We start from the raw sequence: 21,727 nt of genomic DNA on the forward strand, positions 1-21,727 counted from the left end.
TTTGTGTGTGTAACGCCCGAGAGAGCGCGTCCTGAATGGACTATAATTCCCGACATGCATTGAACAGATACCGGCGTTCCTCGCTTCTCCCGGCCGGCTTGCTGCTGGGCTCCAGAGCACCGCCTCTGAGTAGGGCGGGCGAAGACAGAGCCGAGGCGGAGCGATGGCTGCGCTGAAGGCGGGGCGGGGTGCCGGCTGGAGCCTTCGGGCTTGGAGGGCTTTGGGGGGCACCTTTTGGGGGAAGGGCCCCCTGTTGACCCCAGATCTCCGAGCTCTACTGACGTCAGGAACTCGAACTCCTGACCCCCAGGCCCAGATGATTTATGGGACCCCCAATCTCCCCGCCCGGGTGCCTGTTCGGGTCCTTGCATCACGGGCTTGTCTGAAGTCTGGGACCCCGGATCTCTGGCAACGGCTGACTCCAGGCTACGATGCCCAGCAGGCCTGCAGGAGCCTAGGAACCCGTTGGCGGGAATGGCTGGCGACGGCGGTGGGAGCAGGGGGTGCGGTGCTGCTGCTGTTGTGGGGCTGGGGGCGCGGTCCTCCGGCGGAGCTGGCCGCTGTCCCTGCTCCGCCACCCACCTCTCCGCGGAGCCAGTACAATTTCATCGCAGATGTGGTGGAGAAGACAGCCCCAGCTGTGGTCTATATAGAGATCCTGGGCCGGTAATGGTGAAGTTGACCGGGAGGTGTTTGAAACTTCCTGCCGTAAGCCAAGAGATCAGGATGGGGTGGAGGCTGCAGTGTAATCGGTGCTTTCCTCCATCCCAGGCACCCTTTCTCCGGCCGCGAAGTCCCCATCTCAAACGGTTCTGGATTCGTCGTGGCTTCAGATGGGCTCATCGTGACCAACGCCCACGTGGTGGCTGATAGGCGCCGAGTGCGAGTGAGGCTGCCTAGCGGAGACACTTATGAGGCCGTGGTCACAGCTGTGGATCCTGTGGCCGACATTGCCACGCTGAGGATTCAAACCAAGGTGGGGATGGAGTGGGCCAGATCTGATGGCAGCTGTTGACTTGCTCCCTTCTTTAAAAATGACCGGTTTGGGTGTATTCGTTTCCTTTAAAAGGAGCCTCTTCCCACACTGCCCCTCGGCCGCTCTGCTGATGTCCGGCAAGGGGAGTTTGTTGTTGCCATGGGAAGTCCCTTTGCACTGCAGAACACCATCACATCTGGCATCGTCAGCTCTGCTCAGCGTCCAGCCCGGGACCTGGGACTCCCACAGACCAACGTGGAATACATTCAGACCGATGCAGCTATAGATGTGCGTGCTGATAGAGGAGAAATGAGGAGCTAGGTTGGAACTGGGGAGAACAGCTGTCAGGTGTGGGCACCAGCTGACACGTGGGGTGACTGGGCCTGTGTCAGAGGCTGGCCTGCAAAATGCAGCCACTCTAGTTCATGGGCTGGGAATGGAATTTGAAGAATCTCCCTACACCCTGTTAAAGGCCCACAGTCATAAAATTCCCAGAGGCCATAGAATTCCAGATCTCTTTCATGTTTTCTTTCATCTTATCCCACAGTTTGGGAATTCTGGCGGCCCCCTGGTTAACCTGGTGAGTGCCATGTCCTTCTAAGGATCCATACCCCGGGTCAGTGTGGGGAGGGTGGGTTTTTTTGTTTTGTTTTGTTTGTCTCTGATTCATGGAGTTTTAGTTAAGTTTCTGTAGTCTCTTGTTCATCTCCTGGTACCCAGCCAGACCCCTGCCCCCAAGTCCTTGGCTACTCTTGTTCCGGTGCCCCCACCCCCTGCCATCTGTGTGGGCTAGGGGACAGGGGGCTGTGTCCCTGCAGGATGGGGAGGTGATTGGAGTGAACACCATGAAGGTGACAGCTGGAATCTCCTTTGCCATCCCTTCTGATCGCCTTAGGGAGTTTCTGCATCGCGGGGAGAAGAAAAGTGAGCCTGTCTTACAGGGAGAGGGGGTGCCTTTAAAATGGAGGATGGGACACGGCGCGGGGGGGCATTCACTGAGACTCGGTTGGGGTGTGCTGGTAGGAGGTGAGGAAGAGAAGGGTGTGGCTGGGTGGGCTCACTTGTCCTCTTTTTTACAGATTCCTGGTTTGGAATCAGTGGGTCCCAGCGCCGTTACATTGGGGTGATGATGCTGACCCTGACTCCCAGGTACGTTAGGGGGTCATGATACACAGGACCGCCAGTGTGCTCCGTGCTATCCAGCTGCTCTCTCTTCTTGGGTTTTGCTCTCGTGTGTGTCTTTGTCTAAGATGAGCTGTTGTCTGTTGTCACAAGAGCTGTTCCCTCTCATCATAACTTTCTCACCCTACTGCATCTTGAACCCTCTCACTGGATCGATTGCATCCTGTTACTGCTAAGTTTTAAAGCCTTCACTGGCCTGGCATTAAAGGACCATCACCATCCTCCTAGACTCGGCCTGCCGCTTCTTCAGGACTACTTTGATTTTCCACTCCTGTGTCTTAGCGCCTTATTTCATGAGGTTGATAGGCCCCACCCTTCTAGGCTCAGCTTATGTCCTTTCCCTTCCTTATAGTAGATTCCAGAAGGAAAGAAGTGCAGTTGGTTGAACACTGTGTATCATCTGGAATTAGCTAGAAGGCATGTCAAGATGGGAGAGGGCCTGTGTGGAGCTAACAGAGTGTGCTCTGTGCCCTTCCAGCATCCTTGCTGAACTACAGCTCCGAGAGCCAAGCTTTCCTGACGTTCAGCACGGTGTCCTCATCCATAAAGTTATCCTGGGCTCCCCTGCACACAGGTGATGGAGAGCCTGCCCTGTGAGGCGGTGTGGTGTGGTGTGGTGTGGTGTGGTGTGCATGTATCCCTGACCTCAGCTGTCTGCTCTTTCCCTGTCCATCCTCCACAGGGCTGGTCTGCGGCCTGGTGATGTGATCTTAGCCATTGGAGAGCAGTTGGTACAAAATGCTGAAGACGTGTATGAGGCCGTTCGAACCCAATCACAGCTGGCAGTGCGGATCCGGCGGGGGTCAGAGACACTGACCTTATATGTGACGCCCGAGGTCACAGAATGACCGAACTAGCAAGAGTACAAAGCTTTGCCCTGATTTCCTCCTTGCCTTCCCAGCCTAGGTTCTGCGTGCCCCTGGGCAGAGGAGTCAGTGGACCTGTGGAGGGCAGGTCCCTCTAACCACTGGCACCAGGCCTAGGCTCTAAAGAACACATTTTATATAAAATAAAATTATACCTAGCAACATGTTACAGCCAAAAATAGGGGGGCTGGGCCTTTTCCCCCACCAAAAGGCTAGAGGTAACTCGGTCCTTAGGAGAACTTAGAAGGTGAGAGCTGACCCTCCTGACTTCCCTATTGAAGAGAATGAGGTGCTGCTGTCCTGTGTGGGCACTTCTTCGTGGTGTGTTCTGCCTGCTGGCTGATCTCCATGCTAGGCCAAAGGTTATGACAGCTGACCCAGTAAGGGAGGCACCAAGGTTTGTTCAACAGTTCGTCATCCGTAGTGTGCAGATGGATGAGTGTAGCGGGCCCGCTGACATCAGGGGTTCTTGTGGTAAGCTCCTGAGGTAATGGCAGCCTCAGACCCCTGCCATTGGGGGCCAGTGGTGGTTTGCAGAGGGTGGTGGCGTTTCAGACGATCTGGTTGCTGGTCTGGCCAGGGTAGCGCTCAAACCTCCTGTTGGCTTCCTCACTGAAGGCATCACCTGCAGAGTAAGCAGGCACCTGTGAGGGGCTCTCCCTGCACATAGGCAAGCGTGCACGCCCACCACAGGGAGTGGTGGGGAGATGCAGAAAGTGCTTAGGGGGTGAGAGCCTCTTCCTCCTGTCCTCCACTTACCCTTCCCGTCACTTACCGATGTGGCAGTTGTGCACCCAGATGCGATGTCCGTCATATTTGCAGTTGCACTTCATTGCGTTGTTGGTGAAGTCACTCTCTGCTACCTCAAAATTTGGGTTGATGACCACCTGTGAGTTAGGAAGAATGCTGGTGTGACCCAGCTGCTCTCCCGCAGGTCAAAGGTGTCTTCATCACTCCCCTCCCCCCGAGCCCCAGGATCTGAAAGCCTAGGCAGCTGCCAGGCACCTGGAGAATGTAGTTTCCTGGTTTCACATCCGTGATGTCAATCCACTGGCAGTCAATGTCGTGTCTGTAGAGATCCCAGCATCCCACGGTGATGCCCTGCTCTCCAAAGTTGGCGCACTCGTACCTCTTTGAGACATCTGAGGGGGTTGTTACACGTCAGCGGAGGGCAAGGCTGTGCTTGGGCTTAAGTCCACTCTGGCCCCAACTCACCTTCCTGACACTCAGTGTCTTCCAGACAGAAACTAGCTTTGTGGCCCTCAGCCACCTTGGTGCCATTGGGGGTCAGGATATCATAATGAGTGAAGATGTCCATACTGTGGTAATGCCTGTGGGACAAGGGGACTGTGATTCTTTCCCAGACCCCAGCAGGCTGGTCACACCCCTGCAGCCTGCCTTTCCCTCTGGCCCCCTCCATCTCTCTCACCCGTGACACTCGTGCCACACCCAGGAATGGCGCCCAGCCTTGGGCCTAAAGTCAGCTCTTCCTAGGTTATGGATCTGGGAAGAGAATCGGAGCAGGCGCCGGTGGCCATAAGGCCAGTTGGCTGAGCGGGCAGAGCTAGCCAGGCAGTTCTCTTCAGCAGCACAGTACAGCATGTGCAGTGGCCGGTCTTCAATATACGCAGTCTCCTGTACTAAGGCCGAATGCAGCAGCAGATCCGAAGCAGCTGCATGAGAAGAGAGAGTGATGTAAGTTACCACTGAGGGCGCGTCCACCTCCCGAAGGGGAGCCTGGGTTCTCTGCCGGCCACAGAGTGCCCTGCAGATCATAACACACCCCTCTGCAAACGAGGGGGTGGCGAGAGCCTTGCTTCTCTAGCGTGCACCGTCCACTCACTTTCGGAACAGATGACTCCGGCAGTGAAGCGGGTTCCTGTCTTCTTGCAGGTGACGTGGGTGCTGTGATGGGCACATTGGCTCAGGGACAGCTCAGACCCTGTGCAATGTACTCCGCTCATCACCACCTCGGTTACATTCCCTGAGTCCCAGTACCAGGTCTCCTGGGGATGTGGATAGGTGTTTGGGTGAGGTCATAGGTTCCAGTTTCCAGGGCCAAGGGACATGTCTCCACAGTGCTTTGCCCAAGAGCACGGAACTTTGGTGACAACAGCTTTGGTTTCCTCCCTCTTCTCCCCCACTTACCTGCAAGCCATGGTTGGCGTATCCCAGACCAAGTTGCCTACAGGCCACCATGGCCTCCAGTGTTCCCCAGTCATCCCCACAGATGAGGCCCCAGCGAAGGCGCCCAGGTACCCCTACTTGCACCTCGACTCGCCCTTCATAACGGCTGCGGCCCCCACTGAGTCGGATCTGTAGAAGTCAGATAGAGTTAAGCTGTAGGGGGCACTTTGGGCGTTGGGGGAGGGGAGCAGAGACAGAAGGGGGCAGCAGACAGCAGAGGGTTGTGTGGGAGCTGTGGGATGGCCAGGCCTGGATAAAGGGCTGGATGCAGCCATGCTGTGTTTGGAGGCCAGGAGGCCTGGGTAGGAAGACGCAAAGTAGAATGTAGGACTGACCTTAGTCTCCACCCCAGTATAGGGGAGGTTGCATCGGACACCCGCGTCCTGGCTGTGGGAACAGTCCTCGGCTGTGATGTTCTTGAAGGGGCACTTCCAAAGGGAGGGTTCCTGGCCCGAGCACCGCACTTCACTCAAATGGATAGCACCCATGCCTAGAGTCAGAGGTCGAGGCTGAGGAGGTAACTGGACCTTCATTGCCCGGAGGACTCCATACCTTCCCAAGGAACGAACCCCTAGCCGTGTGACCGCCCTTCCCTCTCACCCTGCCCCATGCGGGCACCGCTCAGGGCCTCTCTAGCAGTGCCAAAGCCCAGCTCTCGACACACCACACTGGCTGCCTGTAGGTCCCACTTTCGGTCACAGACTGTTCCCCACGTGCCAGCCTTCAGGACTTCCACTCGGCCCTCTCCAGGGTGGGCACCGCCCTTTAGACGCACGCGGGCCTGCAGAAGAAAGACGTGCCCAAAGCGAATGGGAACATTGGTTTGGGGAGAGCTAAGTAGCCCGGGGAACTTCACGAGGTTTTTTTTTTTTTTTTACGGCAGTGGGTGGTATCAGGTCTGTGGCACAGCCACTGGAAGGTTCCCTGTTTTCAAAGGTCAGGGCTGTGCTTAGGGAGTAGACGCCAGGCAAGGGGGTTCCCACCCTGGGTGAGAAAAGTTTACATTCACTGGTTTGGGCTAGGGTGTGTAGCTAGATGGTAGGTTTGGTGTGTGTGTGTGTGTGTGTGTGTGTGTGTGTGTGTGTGTGTGTGTGTATAGCCTGGGGTTCAGTCCCCCCCCTCACCCCCCTTAGTGCAGAATGAAAACATTGTCTTACGTACCTCCCCCTGAGGCTTAGCCTGTTGGTGCTTCTTCTGACCAGGAGAGGTGGCGTATAGAGGGCCCAGCACACAGCTCACCACTGCAGGGCTTCCCCCAGAGCACCTGGTGGTGTCGTTGGCAGGATAAAACTCCAGAGAACAGAGGGAGAGGTGGGCTTCTGTGCCCACACATGCTACGCTGTGCAGACCGAAGGAGTGTTGCTTCTTCTGGGCCAGCATCCTATGGGGACAGGAGTTTGGTGCAGTAGAGTGAGGCTGAATTCCTGCCTCCCTGCCCCACAGCCACCTGCCACATCACCTCCCCACCATCTCCCAACCTCTCATGGCCTCTTATCCCTCTCCTTCCCCATCTGTGTTTTCCTTGGGATGGGAGCAGGGCAGGAGGCAGGATTGTCTAGCGTGCACTATGAAAGCGCTTTGGCTGCCCAGTCAGGGTCTGTGAGGGACTTTCTGCGGCAAAACCCCAGGGGAAGGGTGGCCAGGTTTGAAAGCAAGCTTGTCCTTTTTTTTGTTTGTTTGTTTGTTTTTTGTTTTTCTGAGACAGGGTTTTGAGGCAGCCTCAGCTGTCCTAGAACTAGCTCTGGAGACCAGGCTGGCCTTGAATTCGCAGAGATTTGCTTGCCTCTGCCTCCTCCTGGAGTGCTGGGATTAAAGGTGTGCGCCACCACCTCCCAGCTGCAGCTTTGTTCTTAATGATCTAAAGGGAGGCTGAGGCCGAGGCAGCCGCGCAGAGCTAATGGGAAGCTCGAACCCACGGGGAGCCAGAAGAGATGGCTCTAAAGGAGTGGCTGGCACAGAACTGGCCTGAATGGCCAGTGAGCAGACCCTTCTAGGATGCTCTGACTGAACACGCCGCATGACAGTGAGCCAGGATGCAGAGTCCTGAGCATGCCTGCATCTAAAATGGCTTCTCAGAGGCCAGAAGGGCTCCCAGGTTAGAAGCCCTGTCATCAGATGGCAGACAGCTATGGTGAGAGTAGGCTGAAGGATGGCGGTAGGAGGGACTGTCAAGTGACTTTCTTTGGAATGAAGATAAATGCAAGACAGACAAAAGTTGGAGGGACGATACATGGCTGAAGAGGGAAGGTAGCGATGGTTGGCATCCCAATGACAAACACAGATGTCTTTACGGAGGTAGTGAATGCTTGTGCAGTTTCAACTGAGCATTGTTCTACAAGCCATCTGAGCAGAAACTAGGACAAAACTGGAGATGTTAACACTCGGAAACACTGGAGAGATGCTTGGGAGAAGAGGAAGAACTTGTAGACACCAACAGAACAAGAGCTTGCAGCCAGGTGCCTGGAGGAAGGGAGGACTCTCTTCCCAGAAAGACTGGGTGGGGCTCAGGGAGGAAGAGAAAGCAAAGGCCTGGTGTGGGTCGAGTGGGCCCATGAGGCTGGTTTATTGTGAATAATTGCAGTCTGGTGTCCTGGCCCTGATGTGAGAGACTAGAGGGAGTGTGACAGTTGGCTAGGAAGGCAGGAGGAGAAGATATTTATAAACAAACAAGCAAAGGGCTGGGCTGTGGTGGTCCATGCCTTTGAACACTCGGGAGGCAGAGGCAGGTGGATCTCTGAGTTCAAGGCCAGCTTGGTCTACAGAGTGAGTTCCAGGACAGCCAGGGCTACACAAAGAAACCCTGTCTCAGAAAGCAAACAAACAAAACAAAACACACACAAAACAGACAAAGGAGGCCGGAGACTTAACAGAATGAATACATTTGGAAGCCCAGGGTAACCGGATCCTGAAAATCAAAGAGATCAGGTAGTTTCAGTGTCTTGTTTGGCTGAAAATCAAAGTCAAGGCCATGGCAGGAAAAAATGTCTAATGTCTAAACTCTCAAACCCACTCCATGTAACTAATACAAATGGCAGTGCGTGCTTTCCTGGGGGGCGGGTTCAGGGGAGGAACCAAAGGATGGTTATGTTGGGCAAAGATGACCCAAGCCACTCAACAAGTTCTGAGCTACCAGGGACAGAAGCCCATGGGCAAGGCTTACCATGGGGCCATGCTGGGGGAACACTGGACCATGGTGGGGAGAGGAGGAGACAATGGAAGGGATCACCCCCTCCCCAGGTACAAGTCATCAGGGAGATTGTAGTGCTACTGCCTGCCTTTTAAAGACAGGCCCTGATGGAAGGGTTAGAAGTCTACTACTCCCTTGAATTCTGAGGGAGCCCAGGAAGAAAATATGGAAATGGATGCCTGCCTATGAACAGGAAGCCAGGGTGGGAGCTGTGATTCTTGTTTGTTTGTTTTGTTTTTTGAGACAGGGTTTCTCTGTGTAGCCTTGGCTGTCCTGGACTCCCTTTGTAGATCAGGCTGGCTCGAACTCACAGAGATCCACCGGCCTCTGCCTCCTGAGTGCCGGGATTAAAGTCGTGGGGGCTGTGATTCTTTTTTTTTTTTTTAAATATTTATTTATTTATTATTATTATACAGTGCTCTGCCTCCATGTACACCTGCACACTAGAAGAAGACATCAGGTCACATTATAGATGGTTGTGAGCCACCATGTGGTTGCTGGGAATTGAACTCAGGACCTTTAGGAAGAGCAGGTGGCGCTCCTAACCTCTGAGCCATCTCTCCAGCCCGGGGCTGTGATTCCTAAGCTATCCTGAGAAAGGTTCCATAGGCTACCCTCCACACCAGGTAAACTGGTAATGCTTACTTAAACAACAACACACCCCCTTTAGTTATGTGTATAAGTGTGTGTCCTAGTGTCAGTTTAGGCATGTGACTGGAGGTGCCCGGGGAAGCCAGGAGAGGACATGAGCATCGAATGCTTTGGAGCTGAAGTTACAGGCAGTTGTGAGTTGCCTCATGTGGGTTCTAGGAATTGAACTCAGCTTCCCTGGAAAGTGCAGTTCATACTCTTAACCTATGAGCCACCTCTCCAGCCCCTGGTAATATTTACTTTTTGAAAAGTGGAAATTAGAAGCACTCATCAAAGGAAGCAGGACGAGAACACTGATCTCCTGAGCACACTGTGGTCCTGTGGGGGAAAGGCAGGTGCCAGACAGAACTGCTAGATTGCCTGCCGGAAGATAAGCACGCAGGGTAAGAGACAAAAGTCCCCCGGAGACTCACATCACAGGGCCTCACTTCCCGTTCCTAGCAGGAGCCAGAGAGGTGTTCATCACAGCGGCCGCCCCACCCCTCTCATCATCAGCTCCATCAGTCCAAGCGGCCTACCTGTCTTGAACCCTTTCCTGGTCGCGGCCCCGCCCCCTGCCCATCCTCTCTCCTCCAAATTCCAACCTCCAGATTTACCTCTTGCTTGGCCCCCTGCCCACTCGGGGCTTGTGTTTGACTTTAAACTTGTTGACTGGTCTGCAAAAAGGAGAAAGATGTTGGTAGAGGCGGTGGTCGAGGATGTGGCCCTGGAGAAGTGAGACATTCTGCTTCTAGAAGGACCCTTTGGTCACAGTATATAGGGAGGGCAACTGATTTCCCTGCACACAAAGACTGCGGAATGCCACAGGAGGGCACACACTTAGCAACTCCTGATGCTCACTGGAATCAGTGCCACTAAAGGCAAATCTAGTTACGGCAGTCTAGGTGAGGGAGAGGAGAGGAGAGGAGGTCAGTTGAAGGTCAAGGGAGAAGAGAGTGGAAATGTTCCTGGACCAAGAGAGTTGAGCTAGGAGTGGGGGTAGGTGGGGGAGGGGAGAGCAGGAGGAATGCAGTGGCCTGCGTGGAAGGCCTTTAGGGAGCAGTATAAAGACACAGTGGCCCCTCGGCTGTTGCTACATAATTTCCTCCTCCCATTCCCTAAAATCAAAGCTCACCCACTCCCATGCTTGCCGCCTCCCACTCTTCCCCTGGGAGCAGCCATTATCCAACGACATTCCTGATCCATAGGCTTGGGTTCTGGGATGGACATGGACAGGTTTCCATCCATCCATCCACCTCCTGAGGCCTCAGGGGCTGACAGGAGGTCCCCGGGGCTCTTGCCCTTTTACCTTCCAAGGGACTTGGGGTGTTGGGCTGAGGCTTTGGCCGCTCGCTTCCTCAACTTTCTGTGAGGATAAGACAAGATCAGGTCAGGATTGGTGTAGAACTAAGTGGAAAAGGCCAGTGCAGCCAGAACCAGGGACAAGATTCCTTCCCTCATAGTCAGAGAGCTTCCAAGAGTAGGGGTAGGGTATGATGTCCTCAGCGACTCCCAAGGCTTCCTAGGCCCTCCTAGCACAGGCACAAGTGGGCCTCAGTGACAGCCATGGACTCAGAACAGGGCCTCAGTACCATGACCTTCAGAAATTAGATTGAGACAGAAGTTGGGGTCTGGAGGTCAGAGAACAAGTATGCAGGAGTGTGCGCGTGCACGCGCGCAGACCCACACACACACTCTCTTTAAAGAAAAAAGGGGGCGGGGCAAAGAACAAAGCAATCAAAGGCGTACATAGTTAGTGACTGGGTAAGATGCTTAGTGGTTAAAAGACTTTGCCATTGACACCAGACAATTTTGAATTTGATCCCAGGAATCCAGTGTGGAAGGAGACGACTGACTCTTGAAAGTTGTTCTTGGCCCCCCACATGCACTGGAGTGTGTACACACACACACCACATGAAACCCCCCCTTACATGAACACACACACATAATAAGATAAACAATTCAAAGTCAAAGTAATGATTACTGATGTGATTAAACACCACTGCTCAGCTGGGCATGGTGATACAGGCCCATAACCCCAGACTTGGGAGGCAGAGGCAGAAGGATAAGGAGTTCAAGGCCAACCAGGGACACCAGTGATGTGGTCTCAAACAGAAACAACAACAAAACACCTCTGGGGCAGGTGAAATGGCTCAGGAGCTTGGCATCAGGACTGATGACCTGAGTTCAATTCCTGGCACCCACGTGGGAGGGAACCTACTCTGGCAAGGCGTCCATCTGTTCACAGTGGCACTCAAAATCAGTACAAGTGTAACACGGGTTAAAACAACAACAAAACCAAACCTCTGCTCACAAGCCCCCAGTGGTTCCTTACGTCACAGGCTAAAGCCACCGTCTCCCACATGACCCTCCTCGAGCTAGGTCACTTCTTCCCTACCACCTCACGTGTCACATCACCTACCCTGTTCTCTGTTCACTCAGCTCCAGCCACACTGATGGAAGACAAGAAAGACCTCCCTCCACTCCATCTTCCCCATAATTCCTCCTCCTCCTCCTCGCCTACGTGTCTGCACAGCTATGCCCTCACCTCCTTTAAGTCTCTCCTCGCTTGGCATCTACTCAACAAGGGTTTCCCTCACCACTTCCACTTTCTTCCCCCGGACTCACTGCACACTCCTGAGGCCGGCAAACATGGGGACAGCTTAGCGAACTGGGATCCTTGTACACATCCCTTTCTCGACAAAGCACTTAGTACCCTGGGAGCCCCACCTGCATCTTGCAGTGTGCACACCTGTCCCTAAACAAAGCAATTGGGCCACTGTGGCACACAACAACCCTTAATAGCTCACTTCTTGGAACAAATACATCCCGAAACATGTTCAGGAACTAGAGCAGCAAACCTGCCAGCCTAGGCAGTTTGGGAGTCAGTGCAGTAAACTACACTCTCTGAGTATCCTTGTAGGGAAAAGCCCCAGGCTACCATCTTATGCCTAGGCATGGTTGGGTGTACATATGAGTAAAATCAGATGCATTTTGTGAAGAGACAGGAGCACTAAACAAAGGAGCATATAACCCAAGCCTGCCAATCAAAATGAGAAACCACCCATCGTTCCTCCCCTAACAATGGTCTCCTTTTCCTGGACCCACAAAAGCAAGCCCTGGGCAGGTGTCCAGCTCAGGTAGCCAGCTGCTCTCTTGCAGCCTGTCCCATACTTTGACATTACCTGTGAGTAAAATCCTTTCCTACTTTGCTGCTTGTGTGTGCTCTTTTGAGTCTTTGAATAAGATGCCATGAACCTAGTTCTGAGAGAGGCCTGGGTAACACTATATCATCCTTCCATTTTGTTAGTTTACTTATTTCCCGGTGGTCCCCTGGTCCTCAGAGGAAGAATGAGTGTGTTCGCTTCGGAACCACCAAAGCCTGCAATGGGAGGCGGCACACAGTGGGGGCGTTAAGTGAATGCTGGATGAGTTGGTTCATCCCATACTCTTCTCTTGATAAAAACCTTGGACTTAAAAGCTGCAACTGTTTTAGGACCTGGTGTTTGGGTTCTGAAAGACAAAGCCTGAGCTCAGCGGAAGAAACACGACACTAAAGGCACTCCGACACACAGCTCTTGTAAAATGGCGTCAGTCTGCAGACCGCTCAACTGGATTCCTTTCAGATGTGTTTGAGCACTACGGCAAAAAAGTTTCCAGCACGTATGGGAATGAGTGTATCTTAGAGAACGTACAGATTTGAGAAAGAAAAAGTTTTCTTACTCTACAAATAAACGCGATTCGACAGTGAGTTGCTAAATGAAAAGTTTGCGAGCACTTAAGGAAAGCATACGGCGATTCTTAGAGATCTAAAATTACAGAAGGAAGAAAATGACACTCAAACCACTACGATAGCCTTCTTCTGTGGAGGATTACTAAATTTGGAGGCTGGAGACAGCTGTGAACACAGCTTATCTGGATTTTAGCAAGACTGGAAAAAAAATTCCCCCCATAATTTCATTATAGGTGAAAGATTGAAAGATTCGTTGCATTATTGCTGTGTACTGCCCAGCATACACTCAGGTTCAAACGGCAGCTTCCTCTGTGTTAGAGATAAGACCTGAACTGGTTTTCTGTCTCAATGCAAGGAAATGCTGACTTTCTTCAAGGACTGGCACCTTCTACACTACCCTGCCCCGACGGACCACTTGCTATGTAGTGTGCTCAATGGAAGCCACCCAGCAGGCAAGAGAACAAAGAGCTGAGGAACGCGAGCATTTTGGTTCTGCAAAACAGGCTGCAGAATGACACTGGACAGATCTCCCAAGTATCTGCTCGGACTGGGTAGGCTGTTTATCCAAACTACCAAATGACATGCTCCAGGAAGGAAGCCGCCCTTCGCACAGAACCAGTCCCTAGGGTGACTCGGGTGACTGGGCGGCCAGTCACAATTTCCGAGGCCCCTGGCGCAACGCAGCCTGGCAAAGACGCCTGCCCGCAGGCACCGCCTCCCGCAGGCAGCCGCACCCTCCATGAACTCTGAACTCCTGAGGCCCCAGTGCCCGGGCTGGAGAAATCTGCCCGCCGACCCACGACGTCACTCGGGCGCATGCGCACTCCGCAGTTTGCCTCGCAGTCTGTTTCAGTCCTGCCTATGGGAAGTCTTTGAGGTCGGTCTCTCTCTCTCTCTCTCTCTCTCTCTCTCTCTCTCTCTCTCTCTCTCTCTCTCTCTCTCTCTCTCTCTCTCTCTCTCTCTCTCTCTCTCTCTCTCTCTCTCTCTCTCTCACACACACACACACACACAGTTTGCCGGTTTCCTGTGTCACAACAGTCTCCTTGCGTTCCCCTGAGCCCCGCACCTGTAGAAGGCCATGTTGACTCTCTTTTCTCCAGGGAAGCCCAGCATCCCGCAGACTACGTGGCTGTTGTGGGCACTCCAGCCTTTGTCACACACTTGCGACCAGCCGTCAGGAAGCCTGACTTCAACCAGGCCCTCAGTCACAGGCAGGGGTCGCCTGCCCCACTCCACACCTGGCCGCAGTCGCACCTCCTCCACGTGCAGCTGCTGCTCCACCTGAGACGGGACCAGAAGCAGGGTAAAGAGTCATCGTAGCAGTGCTTGCGGCACCCTGAAGGAACCCCGCTTGTGTCTGTAAAATCTACTGGCTGGACCAGTGAGACAGGGCTACGGAAGATGCTGGTCCAGCTGCTTATGGATGCTGGTCCAGCTGCTTATCTAGGGGATGTGCCCCAGACTGCAGTGTGTAACAGTGGCAGAAGGTGCTATGCTCGAGAAACAATTACAGGGTCCGAAGGCGCTAAAGACGGAAAGCTAGGTAGGATATGTCCGCCTGAAAGGAGGCAAGCTTCCCAACGGAAGTGCCTTAGGAAGGCGGGAAAGGAGGAAAGCAGAAACATCGGAGAAGGAGAAGGACAGGACTGGATATGTCTGAAATGGCAGAGACTTGTGCTGGGTTTAGTAACTCTATGTGAATACTTAAAGTAATCGGATTTGGGAGCTAGGGCTCTTCTGGAGGCTCTGGGGGTTCAGTTCCCAGGACCCACATGGCCGCTCACAACCATCTGTAACTATAGGTTCCACGGGATCCAGTGCTCTCTTCTGGCCTCTGTTTTCACTAGACATTCATGACTGTAAAACACCCATACACGTTTTTTAAAAATTGGATTTTATAGTGCAGCACCTCATTTGTCACTGTCTTCCAAGTTTCCCAGAAGCTCACGTTATCCTGTAGAGGATTATGGGATGCCTTTATAATATCTCTTCTGACCACATATGGCCACTCCACAGATTTTCCAGTCTGTGTGTGTGTGTGTGTGTGTGTGTGTGTGTGTGTCTGTGTGTGTGTCTCGCAAACCTCAATGACGTTGGAGTCTGAGAAGCCAGGAAGGCGCTGGTCCTTGCAGATGACCCCCGCATCCTCATCGTGGGTACAGTCACTGTTTCCCCAGCCCCGGGAGGCACATTCTGTCACACTTCCCTCAGTCCCGCTGCAGCTCAGATTGTCCAACCAGATTCGGCCTGTGGGAAGGAAGGTGAGCAGACAGAGAAGTGCTCGAGGGGGGGGAGGGGAGGGGGCAGAGGGGGGCATGATGGGGATGGAGAGGAAGCACAGTGTGGCCTCACATGGCCTTGAGGATAATCCTGCTGTTTTGATGAAGAACAAGAGGAGAAGGGACAGGGGACTCTGGGGGGGGTGGAGGAAGAGGGTGTAAGGTTGACACAGAGTTAATGGTGATCTGGGACACTAAAGGATTGATTAGAGTGAATTAAAAAACAACAACAACCAAGAAGCAACATTTAAGTTCTCACCAATATCAACAGGAATTCATCCACTAATAGCAATAGCTATAATTGAGTACCATAGTATGTACACACTTAATCATTCTTAGGCCGGAGCTGCCAGAGGACCACTTCATGTAAACAGACCGAGGCTCCAAAAAATCACGTAAATTGCCCAAGAGTTTGACCTCTCATTGAGACGTGGGAATCCTAGGCGCTCTCACTCCACTCTGACGCTCTCTCCTGTGGTGTGTTTCTGTATGCCTACGCTGCCTGCTGTGCCCCCAGAAACCCTATTTTTACTTTCTGGATCATATTGCGTATCACTGACCACTCAAAACTGGCAGGAACCTCCTGAAACATCTGTGACCCAGCCAGTGTTCAGGGTGCCACACCTAGCCTAAAGGACTTACTTACCCTTCTGCCCCATAAGGCCACACAACCATCAGAAAATCACTGTGGGACTCTACAACTTTCCCTACCAGGTCCCATTCAGTCCTTTGATGCCACCCAGAAAACTCTTCAGCCACAGCCTGGCCACCCTTCCCACACCCATGGTGTAATTGCTAAGCGAGGCTTTGTTTGTTTGTTTCTGTGCCAAATGTTTGGTCTCTTTAGCTATTCCTCCTGAAACGTGGCTTCGGAAAGTGCCTTCACCCCACCTCCTTGGTCCGTCCCTCTGTCTGTCTGTCTGTCTGTCTGTCTGTGTTCCCCTTCTTCCTTCCCTCCTTCTCTCAGGAAGGCTGAGTGCAGGGCGAATACCCTCCCTCTGAGCATTTCTGCTTCCTTCTGTCCCTCTCAAAGTGTGGTATCTCCAAGTGACACTTTATCTCAAAAGTGGTTGAGCTAGTGGGAAGGGGGGGGGGACAGCAGCAGGTTGCACCCTTATCTCTCCGTCAGTCCCACTGTGGGTCCACACAGTTTGAGCACCTTTAGCCCCAGAGCACTGTGCCCCAACCCTCTCACTCCTCCTATTTGCCCCTTGTCAGTTAGCTCTAGCCCGGATCCTGATTTTTGTCAGCTTAGCATATGACCCTTCCAGCTATGGGGCATGCATACAGCATTCGCCTGCTCGCACATTCTCCTCAGCTCTACTGCACTTGGACCACTCAGGGCTCTCCAGCACCGGGCTGGCTGTCCTTGTGGATAGCTCTGTAGAATCTTACTTTGCAGAAGAGAAACTTATCAACGTCTTCCTCATTGTGCATTTGGGACACTGGAGGCTCATGGGAAACACTGGCTAGCTCCAGGGCACATGGCCCTGAGATTACTGTTAGGTGGTTTATCACTTGTGGATTTACTTAACTCTATCCATTCTTGGTGTCCCATGTCCCTTTGGCTGTGCCATCGTGGTGCTCCTCTCTGTGCATTTGAACTGCACGTAGATAATCTATCTGGGCTAGCCCAGAGCATTGCTCACCTGTTCCTGGGCCGTACTTGGCACTATGGGTCCAACCGGTGGCTTCTGTGAAGCCCAGCTCCCGGCAGAGGACATGGGCAGCCTGCAGTGTGAAGTCATCGTCACAGATGGTGCCCCATTCACCGGCCCGCTGTATCTCCACGCGGCCCTCATAAGGCTTTCTAGGAAAGCCAGCCAGCCGGAACCTCAGCCCCTGGCTGCCCGTCTTCTTCTCTGGGTTGGTAGGAGGGGATGGAGACCCCACACTACAGCTGCGCAGGAAGTTCAGCAGCAGCAGCAGCCACAGTCCCCAGGGGCAGAAATACCTCACATTGACAGCTCTCATGGCAGGCAGAGCCCTGAGGGGTGGGGGGTGGGGTGTGTGCGCACTAAGGGACAGAGAGGGAGAAATACACATTAAATGAGGGTAGGGAGACAAAGGGAGGGAGGCTCTCTTTTTCCCTTTGCAAACAATAAGACTTATAACTAGCTGTTATGGTGTCCCCGCTTGGGTCATAACAATGTGCTTTTCTAGTTTCGCCATCATTTGGTTTAGATAAACAGGGATATTGAGAAGAGACAGAGAGAGGCTGACCCAGACAGACAGGATGTGAGAGGAAGGAGGGCTGTGGGAATGGGGGGCGGGGGGGGGGCGGGAGAAGAGTGGACAAAAAGACACAGAGTGAGAGACATATTGAATACGGATAGGCTTCCTATTGGGGAGTGACACAGAGAGGCCAAAACCACGAGGAGAGGGAGTAAAAGCCACGATGCAGGCACAGGAGAAATGACAGGCTGACCCCTCCAGGCAGACAGACTTAGCAGTACAGGCAAGGGGAGCCTCTGAGACCGGACCCCACGGAGATCGCTCAACTATGACCGAGAGTACTCTTAGCTGTTTGCTCTGGAGGGAGATGCCCAGACAGGAAGGGTTGAGGCTAAACGGAGTTCTGCCACTCTCCCTAGCACATGGGCTCACAAAAAGCCTGCAGGGTCAGGGGGCTCCTCCAGGAGAGCGAGGCTTCAAGCCGGGCAGGCTTTGGTGGGGGAGTTGTCCAAGCTTCCTGTAACACCACTGTTTTCTGTCACCGGGCAACCAGAAGCTAGGGCTGGCTCCTCAGCTCAGGCCTCTCTATCCAAGGCTGAAAACAGTCCTCCACAGCAAGGGGGGCCCTGAATTGCTTTCCCCCAACTCAGACAAGACAGCTTTGTTCTGGAAACCTTTGGCTTGGAAGCCCTTGGTGTTCGGCAGAGCCTCCAAGCTGCATCCTGGAACCTCCATCCCCAATATCTATCTGCTCAGCTCTCCACTCTCGTGTTTTTGTTCCCTTAGCAATAATAAAAGTGTCAGTTGGTTGGCTTCCCCGACTCCATCCCAAATCAATTTTCCCCCTGGTCCACTATCCTCTCCATCCAACACCTCTTACCCCTGGCCGGCAGTGACTCTCCTACCTTGGACTATGCAGAGCTCCCGAGTCTGGAAGCAGAGTCCTGGTCCCGGAGTTTAGTTTTAGGATTTCCAAAAAAAAAAAAAAAAAAAAAAAGTGTTCGGCCAGGGGAGACTGGACCCCCCCTCCCTCCCCCCTCTTCGTTGGTCCCTCCCACGTCCCCTAGAGCCCTCCCACATTCCGCTTTCTCCCTCCATTCTGTCCAGGCCGGTTCCCTCCTCTAAATCTTTCCCTCCCCCGTGGAGCAGGCTGCAGCCGCGCCACCCCCTCCCACTCCTCCCACCCCTCCCACCCCTCCCGGTTCAATGAAGCCTTCTTTTCCCGCAGGTTGGAGCCCCGGCAGCCGTGGTCGGGATGCTGGCCTTGCAAACTGTTTCGGACCGCAGAACGGGGCCCCTGTGGCGGCGGGAAGCTTTCCAGCTCCTAGCCATTCCTCCACGCCCCCAGTTAGGCAGTGTCAACAATCCAGCCCAATTCCAGGGCTGGGCCTTGGGAGCAGGTCCTTCAAGGGGAACTAATGTCCCGAGGTCCGCTTTGGTTATTATGGTGCCCCCGGGGTGCCGGAGGATGATGTCACGACCTTCACTCTGATGTCATGTTAAGCATCTGACGTCACTTTCAGCCTCCACTCCCAGGCACCAGGGCCCCTGGTTGGCAATCACGGCTTCCCTGAGTGGCGCCACTGTGCGTGCGGTAAGATAAAGGGCCCAGTCTGCCCTTCTGGGGACCCTGAGTTCTTCCTGCTGGCGCCTCTTCCTCTACCCGTCCCCCGCCTCCCCCCGCCCATTCCCCCGCCCAGCATCACCGCCGCAGGGGCCCGAGAGGGGCGGGCACGCCTCCGGCACCCTGCAGCTCCGCCCCGCCCCGCCCCCTGTCCTCGGGGCCAGGAAGCGCGGAAGGAACGGCCGGGGCAATGGACGGGGCTGTGATGGAGGGTCCTCTCTTTCTGCAGAGTCAGCGCTTCGGGACTAAGGTAGTGTTCTGTGTTGTGTGTGTGTGTGTGCGTTGTGTGTGTTTGTGTGTCCCGGAGGGGGGGGATAGCGAAATCCCTCTGGACTTAGAAAAGGGTGAAAGAATCCAGAAAGAGGGAAGGGGCCGGAAGCTGGTCAGAACGCCGCGCGGGCAATTGTAGAGCCCGGTGAGGTTCCCTTGAAGTACCAGGCTGTGCGGAGTTAGGATGGCATTATTTTAGGGAAAGTGTCCCTGCCTAGGAAACCCCAGACTCAGATCGACCTGCGTAGAGTCTTTCCTTCCCCGTGGGGCGCGTGCTGCCGCGTACTCCCGCTTCTTTCGTCCTTTCCCAGAGGTGGAGGAAAACCTGGGCTGTGCTTTACCCAGCCAGTCCTCACGGCGTAGCGCGGCTGGAGTTCTTTGATCACAAGGGGTCGAGCCCTGGAGGGGGTCGAGGCGGCTCTCGTCGTCTAGACTGCAAGGTGATCCGCCTGGCTGAGTGTGTGAGCGTGGCCCCTGTGTCTGTGGAGAGTCCCCCTGAGCCCGGCGCCGCAGCCTTCCGCCTGGACACCGCGCAGCGCTCGCACCTGCTGGCGGCGGACGCCCCGTCCAGCGCCGTCTGGGTGCAGACTTTATGCAGAAACGCCTTTCCGGTGAGGGACTAGGGGTGAGCGGCCCTGGGCCTAAGGGGCACTGCCAGGATGGACCCATAGGAATAAGATCCCCGATGTTCCTTTTTTTCTGCAGAAAGGAGGCTGGGCTTTGGCGCAGCCGGAGAGCCCACCTAAGTTTTCTGCCCTGGAGATGCTGGAGAATTCCCTGTACAGCCCCACCTGGGAAGGTAGATAGATGTCTAGTAGGAATGGAGTGGGGTGAAGGGGTGCTCTTGGGGAGTCCCAACGCTCCTTCCCTTTTCTGTGTGTTCCTGCCAGGATCCCAGTTCTGGGTAACCATGCAGAAGACTGAGGCTTCTGAACGCTGCGGCTTGCAAGGCTCCTACATTCTGAGGGTGGAGGCTGAGAAGCTGACCCTCCTGACTTTGGGGGCCCAGAGTCAAATCCTGGAGCCGCTCTTTTTCTGGCCTTACACTCTGTTACGACGCTATGGCCGGGACAAGGTGCAGTGGCTGTCTGGGAGGGTGACCATTGGGGGAAGGCACCTGGGTGGAGTGACGAATTGTGGTGACCAATTCCGTTCCCAAGTGGTCCTTCCCCGCAGATACACTAATTTGGTCAGACCTGTGACTCATCTCTTATGACTCCTAAACGTGTTTCCCTTCACACCCTCAGGTAATGTTCTCTTTTGAAGCGGGTCGCCGCTGCCCCTCTGGCCCTGGAACCTTCACCTTCCAGACTGCCCAGGGAAACGACATCTTTCAGGCAGTGGAGGCTGCTATCCAGCAGCAAAAGGCCCAAGGAAAGGTTGGACAGGGACAAGATATTTTCAGAACTGACTCCCATGAAGGGGAGACCGAGGGGAAGACAGTTTCCCCTCCTGTTCCCCAGGAGCCTCTGGGCAGCCCCCCAGCCCTATATGCTGAGCCTTTAGACTCCGTGCGAATTCCTCCTGGCCCACCTCAGGACTCTGTGTATTCAGACCCCCTGGGCAGCACCCCAGCTCCGGCAGGGGAGGGGCTGCATTCCAAGAAACCTCTCTATTGGGATTTGTATGGGCACGTGCAGCAGCAGTTGCTGGAAGCCAAGCTGACGGACTCCAAAGAGGACCCCATTTATGATGAGCCCGAGGGCTTGACCCCAGCCCCTCCCCGGGACCTTTATGATCTGCCTCAGGAGCCTAAGGATGCATGGTGGTGCCAGGCTCGCCTGAAAGAAGAGGGCTACGAGCTCCCTTACAACCCTGTCACCGATGACTATGCTGTGCCACCTCCCCGCAGCAGCTCAAAGCCTGTCCCTGCTCCCAAACCACAGGGCTTGGTTCTTCCCGAATCTGGTAGCACAGGTGGCGGTGGCAGCAAAGGCCACAGCTCAGATACTGCTCTGTACAGCCAGGTCCAGAAGAGTGGCGCCTCAGGGGGTTGGGACTGTGGCCTCTCTAGAGTAGGCAGTGACAGGGCTGGGGTCAAGTCAGAGGGTTCTGCCTGAGATAGTTGCTGATAGGAGGTCCATGGGGAGGTGGCACTGGAAAAATCAAAGAAAAACCTGTTACAACCCAGCAGGAGCCAGAAGGTGGGAGGGGCCTACATTAAGAACAGGCGGACCAGAGGAGTCAAGCAATGAGCTACCCCAGGAAGTCACAGGAAGTAGAACAAATGATAGGAGCTGAGGGGGCGGGCTCTCTGGGGGAGGAGGCTCAGCAGAGCTAAGGAATGGACCCCCTATTGAATGGGTCCACTGGTCAGGAGTGAGTGCACTTTGGGGAGGCCAGTATGGATCCTCCTTACTCTTGTACTGTTCTTTGCCAGATACATTTTTAATTTATGAAACAAATCTCATTAAAGGCAGCTTGGGTTGAAGAGGTCTCTGTGCGTGAATGGCTGCAGTGGCAAGGCAGCATGTGCTGGGAGGGGGTGGAGGGATCAGGAGAAGAACCAGTAATTATGTTGGGGACGATGAAAGGGGGAAAGGGCTCCAGTGACACTCAGAACTTGGGTGGCCATAGGCTCACCTGGGCTGGGCTCTAACCATGGTGACTCTGGGTCA

The 21,727-nt window shown here is 54.2% G+C and overlaps 3 protein-coding genes across 5 annotated transcripts; 2 read left to right on the top strand and 1 right to left on the bottom strand.

Moving 5' to 3' along the window:
* Positions 1–163: 163 nt before the first annotated feature.
* Positions 164–3,186, top strand: HTRA2 (HtrA serine peptidase 2; the record flags this gene model as incomplete). The annotated part of the gene is made up of 8 exons (XM_084766198.1): positions 164–666; positions 772–976; positions 1,070–1,264; positions 1,524–1,556; positions 1,795–1,900; positions 2,056–2,125; positions 2,637–2,732; positions 2,841–3,186. 8 exons carry the CDS (start codon positions 164–166, stop codon positions 3,004–3,006), a joined length of 1,374 nt encoding a protein of 457 aa, XP_084622324.1. The 3' UTR covers positions 3,007–3,186.
* Positions 3,144–17,196, bottom strand: LOXL3 (lysyl oxidase like 3). 2 transcript variants are annotated; one of them, XM_084766194.1, is made up of 15 exons: positions 16,690–17,196; positions 14,845–15,008; positions 13,828–14,042; positions 10,338–10,394; positions 9,646–9,705; positions 6,373–6,592; positions 5,812–5,992; positions 5,547–5,701; positions 5,173–5,340; positions 4,868–5,030; positions 4,454–4,697; positions 4,240–4,355; positions 4,030–4,166; positions 3,800–3,911; positions 3,144–3,649 (listed from the first exon to the last, which is right to left on the bottom strand). In XM_084766194.1, the coding sequence occupies exons 1-15, from the start codon at positions 17,084–17,086 to the stop codon at positions 3,576–3,578; spliced, it is 2,463 nt and encodes an 820-aa protein (XP_084622320.1). In that variant the 5' UTR covers positions 17,087–17,196; the 3' UTR covers positions 3,144–3,575. The 2 variants fall into 2 exon arrangements, with proteins under 2 accessions (XP_084622320.1, XP_084622321.1); XM_084766195.1 differs by lacking the exons at positions 9,646–9,705; positions 10,338–10,394 and having other exon boundaries at positions 16,690–17,194.
* A 1,722-nt stretch (positions 17,197–18,918) lies between these two features.
* DOK1 (docking protein 1) lies at positions 18,919–21,540 on the top strand. 2 transcript variants are annotated; one of them, XM_084766201.1, is made up of 5 exons: positions 18,919–19,089; positions 19,421–19,720; positions 19,815–19,908; positions 20,000–20,184; positions 20,357–21,540. In XM_084766201.1, exons 1-5 carry the CDS (start codon positions 19,030–19,032, stop codon positions 21,167–21,169), a joined length of 1,452 nt encoding a protein of 483 aa, XP_084622327.1. In that variant the 5' UTR covers positions 18,919–19,029; the 3' UTR covers positions 21,170–21,540. The 2 variants fall into 2 exon arrangements, with proteins under 2 accessions (XP_084622327.1, XP_084622326.1); XM_084766200.1 differs by lacking the exon at positions 19,421–19,720 and having other exon boundaries at positions 18,945–19,089.
* Positions 21,541–21,727: the final 187 nt, after the last annotated feature.

Source organism: Acomys minous (assembly GCF_964271855.1).
Source record: "Acomys minous genome assembly, chromosome: 17".
Classification (NCBI taxonomy): Eukaryota; Metazoa; Chordata; class Mammalia; order Rodentia; family Muridae; genus Acomys; species Acomys minous.